The sequence below is a fragment of the Centruroides sculpturatus genome, unplaced genomic scaffold, assembly GCF_000671375.1.
Source record: "Centruroides sculpturatus isolate CEXI.00-Female unplaced genomic scaffold, Cexi_2.0 scaffold111, whole genome shotgun sequence".
Lineage (NCBI taxonomy): Eukaryota > Metazoa > Arthropoda > Arachnida > Scorpiones > Buthidae > Centruroides > Centruroides sculpturatus.
The window spans coordinates 668,604-678,875 of NW_019384655.1; the positions used below are offsets into that span (position 1 = coordinate 668,604).

At 31.0% G+C, this 10,272-nt stretch overlaps 1 protein-coding gene across 1 annotated transcript in view; it reads left to right on the plus strand.

Annotated features, from left to right (window-relative positions):
* LOC111626434 (breast carcinoma-amplified sequence 3 homolog) overlaps positions 1-10,272 on the plus strand; it is a 101,619-nt gene that overhangs the window by 9,283 nt on the left and 82,064 nt on the right. The window contains exon 2 of the mRNA XM_023369803.1: positions 5,558-5,612. Within this exon, the coding sequence (XP_023225571.1) occupies positions 5,558-5,612 (55 nt within the window). The remainder of the gene's footprint in view (positions 1-5,557; positions 5,613-10,272) is intronic.

Genomic DNA, 10,272 nt, shown 5'->3' on the forward strand with positions numbered 1-10,272 from the left:
AAATTATAGAGGTAAAAATTAGAATATATATATACAGTAAGACCTGCTTAATACTGCCGCGATTAATGCTGATTCCATATAACGTGGTCTGCTTGAAGCCTAAAAAAAAGCTAAAAATTTATGCTGATTCAAATAATCACAACATTTTATTGATTCGTATATAATACGATTATTCCCAGACATGAACCAATCAGCAAAAGGTGACAATTCGGCATAGCGCTGTACTTTCCTTAAATCTATGTTTGGTGCAATTTTGGAAAAAATATAACATCATGGATGCTGTAGACCAGGTGTGGCCAAACTTTTATCCCTTAGGGGCTACTTTTTTGGTAAAATATAGTCTGCGGGCGACTATGAATATGGGCAAACAATTTTAGGATTTTTATATGTGCATGCGTTAATGTTCATTTGCATTGTTCATCGGGATAAATACAAACAGTATGGGTACATTGCACAGACAGTCTATTATTGTAAGAATAAATTATCAAATTAAGATTTTTAAACATTAATTTAATTGAAAGCAAATTGTTCAACTTTAGTTTTGCGGGCTACTTTCAAAACCTTTGCGGTCGACCGCGGTCTACGTGTTGGCCACCCCTGCTATAGACAATATCAACTTCGCTCAGCAAGAATTAACTGATAACATCTTCCACACTTTGTTCGTGCATTTATCAGTAAGATATTCAAGAATTCTCAATGAGAAGACTCTATCATTGACCAAATTGTCAACCTAATCGATACAGCAGGACTAGGAGATGCAGATGAGCAGGATATTGAGGAGTTACTGCAGGTTTCTGGTGACAGCCTTACCAATGACGACCTTTAAGAACTGGCGGAACAAGGAATTCATGAACTGAAAAACAGAGATTCTGAAAATGAAGAACCCAAAGAATTTCTCTACAGATTTCCTTAAGTAAAAGTTTAGTAATGATAACCAAAATCGTTGATCAAATTGTAGTGAATGATCCAGATTTTGAAAGGATGCAAAAGGAAGATGAGGCATTTTGGATGCAATCTTCTTACTGACATTTGCTTAAGGAAAGAAAAAAGCAGCAAATGACATGATACGACTTCATCGCAAAAAAAATCAAGAATTTCAGAAGAGTCGGGACCGTCATCATAAAAAATGAACTTTACATTTCTGTATGCATATTTCAGGTGTTATTTAACATATATTATTATGCAAATTAATATAAAAATAACTTAAAGTAAAATTTGTTTATTTTTGGTTGGGCGTTCCCCTTTCTCTATTTACTCTGTGTTAAAATGACCTTGTTTAACACTGTTTTGTTTAGTGCTTTGTCATCTAGGAATGCATCCCCACATTAAGTGGGGTCTTACTGTATTAAAGTCATGTAATTAATCTCATAGTTACATTTCTGTATGCATATTTCAGGTGTTATTTAACATATATTATTATGCAAATTAATATAAAAATAACTTAAAGTAAAATTTGTTTATTTTTGGTTGGGCGTTCCCCTTTCTCTATTTACTCTGTGTTAAAATGACCTTGTTTAACACTGTTTTGTTTAGTGCTTTGTCATCTAGGAATGCATCCCCACATTAAGTGGGGTCTTACTGTATTAAAGTCATGTAATTAATCTCATAGTTAACTCTATGTTTTATAATATATTATATTACATATGGTACTGGTGATTATCAAAAAATATACATATATATATATTTATTTTTTTTTTTTAATTTTTACAAGTTTAAAAGTCAAAATATCTGCAAATGAAAAATGATTTAGTCCACTTTGATAATCACCAGCAATACATGTAATATAATATATTATAAAACTTGTTAATTTATTACAAATTAAAGTGTTATAAAATATATAAATTTCTCTGATGTTACTTGAAATTTTTGTTTAAAAGTTATTGCAAATTTAAAAAGAATTCAGCAACAAGTTGTTATATATATATGATGATATATATCCATAAAAACTAAAACACAAATATATTTACTCTTACTAAAAATAGATTTTTTTTATGTAATTGTAAATAGGTAAATATCATATCTGAGGAGGGTCAGACTTAATGAATATTTAGGGGGTTATTAGCCTTTACAATTTTTTATAAAATTAAAATTCACCTCTATTCTAATTTTAAGCTTTTTGACATTTTATAATAATTAATAATATAAAAAGTTTTTTTAATAAAATCTCATAACAGATGGTGCCACATACAATTTGAAGATTTTTTTTTGCTGGAAAAGTTACATAACTTGTTGCTGAATTTTTTTTTAATTTGTAAGTATGGATTCCTAAGTCAAAGAAAGAATCACACCCTATAAAAATTGTATAAATACTGGAAAAGAAATTTACTGTAGATCGACAGTTAACTAGTGTTCATGTAGATACTATTAGAAATATTGTGGAAAAGTTCAAAACCTGTGGAACTATAACAAATTTGCCAAACCCTGGACAGCCAAGGGAAAAATGAGTTTTGAAGACAGAAAAATGCTGCATGGAACAAAAAAGAAAAATGCTGCATGGAGCAAAAAAGAAAAATGCATTTTTATCAGCTTCAAAAGTAAACAATATTTTATGAACATATCAACAAGTACTATATATGTATGTGATTAAACAGTCAGAAATCAATTGCATAGTTGTGGTCTAACAAGTTGTCATGCTAGAAAAAAGCCATTGCTTTCTAATGTGCATCTGATGAAATATCTAGCATGGGCAAAGAAATGCCAAAAACATCATTGTGAATGACTGGAAACAAGTTTTGTTGTCAAATGAGACCAAAGTTAAACTTTTTGGATCAGATTGAATTGTCAGAGTTTGGAGGCACATAGTAGCAGCTTTAAAAAAACTGTCAAAACTGTTAAATATGGAGGAGGTAGCAAAATGATTTTGGTCTTGGAGAGGTGTAGGAAATTTTGAATTAATCAATGGAATCATGAATATGAGATCCTGAAGAAGCATATTTCTCCATCAGTTTATAAATTGCATCTTGGAAAAAAGTATATTTTTCAACAAGACAGAGATCCCAAGCATACAGCTGGGATTATTACATCCTGGTTCCAAAAAAAGATCAGAGCATTAGACTAGTCTCCACAATTGCCAGATTTAATCCTAATTGAACACTTACAGTCAATATGAAAGATAAAAATTGCAAAACAATAAAATTAAAATCTACAACTTGGTTAAGGAAGAATGCCCCAATATTAATAACAATATAATTGCAAGATTAGTGGAATCCATGCCAAGAAGAGTTGATGCAGTTCTTAAGGTCAAGGAGGATTATATAAAATATTAATCTGTACATTTTGTTTGAAATCATAAAACCAGAGAAAAACCTTATGATGTGATTCTTTTTTGAGGTATAATTTTGTGCTTGTAAATAAAAAGCATAGTCTAATCTAAATTGTGAAATATTAGAAAATTGTATCACTGTGTTTTATTAGTAGTTTTTAATCTTTCAATTTTGCATGTGAACATCTGAACTAATTTTTTAATTAAAAGACATTTCAGAGTTTTTCATGAAATGTTGCTGCAAGAGTGGAAAATGTTTTTTGACATTGTGTGTGTGTGTATACAGGGTGTTTATAATGAATGGTGTGGTTTTAAAAATTAATAATAAATCTATTTATTACCTTATATGGGCAAACCTTATAGCATAAGCAGCAGCAACTGTCCAAGTTTTCTGTGCATTAATCACAATCCTTCAATATGTGCATCCTTGGTCACACGGCACACATCTACACGGTAATCAAATTCTCCTCATATGCGGTGTAGCATGTCCTCTGTGATGGTCTGCAGTGCATGCTTTATTAGATCACACATTTCCTCAAGGGACACGGGCATTGGTGGTACATAAACTCAGTCTTTAACAAACCTCCCACAAAAAGAAATCACAGGATGTTAAATCTGGCAAACGGGGTGGCCAGGGGAGCAGATTGTTGTCTGCTGTTGCACCATGTCCAATCCAGCATTGGTGAAGAACACGATTAAGCATGACAAGCGAAGAGCATGTAGTGCACAAAAAACTTGGACAGTTGCCGCTGCTTATGCTGTAAGGTTTGCTCATATAAGGTAATAAATAGATTATTATTAAGTTTTAAAACTGCATCATTCATTTATAAACACCCTGTATATACAGGATCTGGCAGGGATGGGTGTATGATGACAATTTTAGGTTGATTTATAATGTTTGCTTGGAGTGCTGATTACCATGAAAATAAGTGTGTATCACTCATCAGATGATGCCATTTCTCAGTAACAATGAAGCCATGGAGCCATGCGTTGTGCTTTTGTTGTTGAAACATTTTTTAAAAGTGGTGATTGGTGACTGATTTGGAGGAAGTTTCAAACTCGTTTTAATGTTGGATATCACGGTAGAGTTCCAAGCTGGAACACTATTCTGAAATAGATCAAAAACCTGAGAATGACAAGTTCAGCGTATCCAAGGAAAGCTTGTGGAAGTGAGTGAAAAGTTTGGACTCTTGAAAACTCAGAATTGGTGAGACAAGCTATGGAGAATAGCCATCATCATTCAGTAGTAAAACATGCTCATGCTCTACAGATGTCAGAGAGATCAGTTTGAAGAATTTTACATTTAGAGCTAAATTATCATCGTACAAGCATATTCAGCAAGCAATGATCAACTTCTCCACAAGGCTACAGGAATGCATTGACAAAGACAGATGCCACTTGAATGATGATATTTTTTGAACTTAATGGGCTCTTTATTTTTCTTTACATTATTAAATGGTATACATTTTTGTTTCCGTTGAAAAAATACAATAAAATTTTACTTTCATAAACTCTATAAACGAATACAGTAACTGTGTATGATTATGATTATATACCAGTGGGGTGTGTGTGTATATATATATAATTTATATATATATTGTTTTAATTTATAATGTATATAAAATATATATATATGCAAATAAAGATTTGCTACATGATCTTTTGATTAATGTCAGACCCAATAATTACATCTACAAGAAGAAAACAAGAAAAGCTTATAAAAGTAGTTATTAATAAGCTTTTATAAGTTATTATTAATCTAATTTTATAAGCTTAAATAAGCTTATAAGCTTTTATAAGTTATTATTAATCTTGAGGTTATGAAGCTGATACAGGCTCCAAATATCCAAATAAAAACAGCAGCAAACACATGAGAAAATGATAGTGATTCTGTTTGTAGTGAGGCCACCAATTCTGACAATAGAAATAGTTGTGATAGTATGTAATGTATAAAATCATGTTTCTTTTATGTTTTAAGATTTATTCTAATTATTATAAATATATTTNACACGCAACGGAGAAAAATTTCAACACGGGATAAATTAATATATTTTTTCGTACATAATTGGTTATCCGAAAAATAAGTTATCCGAACGAACAACCCCAGTCCCCAATTGATTCGGATAAACGACGCTCTACTGTATATGTATATAATATAAATTTTTTCCTTAAAACAATAATTTTTTAAAAGTGTTGGATCAGAATGATAAATTTAAAATAATTTGACAGTATTTCAAAAAACATTTTTATTTGTCTGTCATTTCTATTTAATATAATTTAATAATTTATTTTTAGTGATAAAACTTACATGGAAAGTGTAGTTGGCTTTATACATGAAGTTGTTCCTCAAGTAAGTACTATTTTTTTAACAGTAGTTAGTATTAGTAAAGTTTTTTTTAACTTTAGTAATATATTGTAGGATATGACAGAAAAATTTTCTTCTTACATTAAATATACAGTAAAACCTGTCTAAGGGATCACCCATAAATTATACTATTTTTATACTTTTCAAGTACCATCTCATCTCCCTACAACACTCTGTAATGCTATTGGACATAAACACCCCAAAATTGCATAATACACATCCTCAATCAATCTTTTCAATGGTGAGATGGATTATGTGAAGGCTTTATTATCATTCTAACAATTTTTTGTAAGTATGTGTTATGTTATAGATTATCCATATTAAATTACAATATGAAAGGAATATAATTAATGGTCTGGTATTAGAGCACCACAACCTTGATTTATCTAGTAAGACTTTTGATTAAAATGTGTCAGAAAATCAGTGGTTGATTTGTATTTTAGAATTAATTTTATATGTAAAAATATATTATTAATATACCATATTTACTCGCATATAAGACATGGTTTTTATTCATTTATCACAGCTTCAAATTCCTAGGTTGTCCTATATGCATGAGCAAAAGATTCTTTGTGTTTTTGCAAATAATTTTTGTGAACCGTCTATTCGCATTTTTTACCGGATGCTAAAAGATTTGGATTTTTTACCGGTTTTTCTAAACATAAGTATTATTTGAATTGTTCTTGTATATTGTCAGGAGTAAGATGAATAGCAATAGGAAAAGCAAAGCTTTTGAATTGAATTCCAGATTGAAATTCCAAAATTACATGAGAGCCCTATATAAGTTTTAATCCATTCCTACATGAAAATGGATGATTATTTGGAAATCAGAGAAACTCATAAGTGTAATTGACAGAGAGTGGATTTGACTGTTAAAAATAGGCAAAAAAAGATTTCTGATTGTCCAGCTTTACATGAACAAATTATGTTGTCGATTTTACAGGATTTTTCCTTAAAGTTAAAAATGCTAGTAATTTTTGCAAGATATTGTGTGCATTTACGTTCATTTAATATTTTACTTGTGATTAAACAAAATAAAATTAGAATTGCATTAATAAATCTAATTTTCTTTATTTTGATCTTTAATGTCACACCTCATCCTATATGCAAGTAAATACGGTAATTATTTTATATTATTAATTTTATTTTTGTAATTAATTTAATTTCTGTTATGTAGTTTGCTGTCCATTTGTAGATATAGTTATTAACTGTTCAATGTATTGGGTTGTTCGAAAAGTAAGTTTGTTTTTTTCTGTAGAAAAAAATGCAATATTCTTATAATAAATAAATATTTTATTGAATTATATGTTGACCATTTTGATCAAATACCTGTTGTCATCATTTCTGGTAGTAGCACGATTTCACATTCATAAAAGTTTTGATCATTGCTTACAAAAAACCGATCCAAGTGATTTTTGACATTGTCATTTCAAGTAAATGTCTTACAGTTAAAAAAAATTGTATAGACCGGAACAAGTAATAATCTGAGTGTGCTCAATCTGGCGAATATGGTTGGTGTGATAGCACGTCCCATCTAAGTTATAACAGTTTCTGACGAGTTACCAAACTTGTGTGAAATTTGACATTATTGTGGTAAAACACTACAGCTGGTTTTTTTTTATCAATTCTGGCCAGCTTTTTCTGTTTGATGATATTATGCAATTTGTTTATTCGAATGCAGTACACTTTTGAATCAATTGTTAAATTGTCTGGTAAAAGCTCCAAAAAAAATTCTTTAATATCCCACCAAATAGAGAGCATTTCTCTTTAAGAACTCGTGGAATTCATATATCGAGCTTAGAAACAAAACCAATTTGTTTCAAGTACTCATAAACAGTTCATTTTGACAAATTTAATCTCTTAGTGATTTCACGTGTTGTTATTCTGCAGTTTGCTTCAATCAGTACTTTTATTTTGTTTTCATTGGCTTCAATTGGCCATCCATAACGTGGTGCATCTTCAATACTGAAATTGCGAGAATGAAATTTTGTAAACCAGTTTTGGCACTATTGTTCTGTCAACACATCTCCACCATACATGTCACACGATTTTTTCTTGTTTGAACAGCATTTTTATTTTTTTGGTAATAAAAAAGCAAAATATGCCAAAGATTCTGCTTTCGATCTTCCATATTTGATGGGACACAAAAAATAAACAATTGCATGAAATCAAACAAAATTGTTTACAAATAAGCCATAAAATGCTAGCTGTCAAAATATATAATGATAATACGGTTTAGAACGAAAATGGCGGGAAAAATACAACTAATCTGTCTAGTGGTAAAAAAAACGAACTTACTTTCCGAACAACCCAATAGAACAGGAATATTTGTAACAGAACAATAACAAACGCTGCAAACAATGGACTTTCTGTTTGGCCGTTACGTGACTCGAGCAATGTACTGGCTGCGAACAACGGACTTTGTTTGGCAGTTACGTGAGGCAAACAACGGACTTTCTGCGAACAAATGCGAATGATGTTTCCACTCTTTTGCCGCTGCCAATGACAATCTGCTATTTTTATAATATATTAGTATTATTAGAATATATTATTAGTATATCTGAAGTACAGAGCTCCCATTGGGTTTGGCTTGCTCCCTTGTTTATTACATACATCACCTCAATGCAGGGTATTTACATTTATTCAAGTGTTGTGCAAATCATGGCTTCTAAAAAAACAGAAAGGTGATTTCAATTGAAACAAAGCAAGAAAGCATCAGAAAGAGTGAAAGTTTACAAAAACTTCCTTGTCAAGTGGGGAGAGGTTCAGGAGTTTACCAACACTCATTATCCAAACAGAGCTGAGGCCAACAAGATCAATGATCTCTACAATGACACCCTTGCCCGTCATTTCCGACAGGTGTTGAAGAAGAGAGAGAAACAGACCACCTTGGACATGTTTTTCAAGAAGCCAGCAGGCAAAAAACAAAGGATGGAACAAGAGGAGTTGACCCTGCAAGCCCCGGTAGCCTTTCCTGAATCTGACTCTGATTAAAAAACAATAAAAAGAGACCTGCTGAAATGTGTAAAAAGTCTGTATCTGTATGAATGTGTAAAGAAAGTGTTCCTCCACCTCCTCCTCACAGCATCCAGCATAATTGGTGACTGCTCCATTATTATTTTTTTTATGGTACAGTATGGTTATTTTATGCTGCGGAACGAATTATGTTTTAACATGTATTTCTATGGTAAAATGCATTTTGTATAACGGACTTTTCACTTAACGGACATGCACCTGGAATGGATTAAGTGTTATACGAGGCACCACTGTATAGTGTTGAAAGTAACACCTATATAGCTGTTCAAAATACACAACAACCTATAATTAACCAATAACCAGTGTGAAACTCTTCAAAAAATCGACAAACGTTTTCGATGCTCCTCCTGGGCTCTTCTTCAGGCTTATTTTATATCTTCTGTTATAACTGGATTCTTTAATTTGAATGTTTTTAAAAATTTGGAATGTGCCCTTTTTCTGAAAAAATTCCAAAAGTGGAAAGAATCCACAAGCTATTTCAAATATATTTTCTTCCAATGGGGATTCATTATGTGCACAATACCTTATTTAAATTTATCTTATAAAATATATTATGATTTATCGTCTAGTAAGAATTGCCATGCTGTAGAGAGATTCATTTCTTCTTTGAAATGAGCCCTTTTTCTGAAAAAATTCCAAAAGTGGAAAGAATCCACAAGCTATTTCAAATATATTTTCTACCAATGGGGATTCGTTATGTGCACAATACCTTATTTAAATTTATCTTATAAAATATATTATGATTTATTGTCTAGTATGAATTGCCATGCTGTAGAGAGATTCATTTCTTCTTTGAAATTAATGCATGTGGATTTGCGGTCGGCTTTAAAGATTTCCAGTGCTTCCAAAGTTCTTAGTTGCCCTTGATGTTGGTTGGTGCGGATAACATGCGCTTCGAAGATAGGTGTGATGCCCAGGTTGAAAAAACTGTTGATGATAACTCTTTATACAGTAATGCATCGAAGCAGTGGCTAAAAGATGGAGTAGTGTATTATGAGAGTTCACTTTTCGAAAATAATTTAATTGCAACATTTATAAATTTTTTTCATTCAACACATCCAATGTATTATTGTATAATTCTGTGCCTATCAGCATAGCATTTTCAGACAGTGTATCAGAAGATGTTATTGCAATTAAATTATTTTCGAAAAGTAAATTTCATAATACACTACGCCATCTTTTAGCCGCTGCATCGATACATCACTGTATAAAGAGTTATCATCAACAGTTTTTTCGTCACAACGTGAAAAACTTGCTTCCCTTGATGACATTTTTTTTAATTATAAAATAATTATTCAAAATAAATTTCACTGCACAAATACGTCTATTCGTGTCAAAATTCAGAAACAAACTGTTAAAGAGTGAGTGAAAAAGAACTCCAATAGAAAAAATGCTCCTAGTGAGAATTAGATCGGTCACCGTTGGTGATAACAATTAGATGGGAAAGTTGACACATAGGTGTCAAGAATGTGCTGTTATTGTCAACAAAAGTAAAAAAATATTAGACTTGGAATAGTAGAAATTAAATTAAAATAAATAAATAATAAGAAATAAATGAATGAGTAAATAAATAAATACATTATAAGTATTTATGAATTAAAAAAAAAAA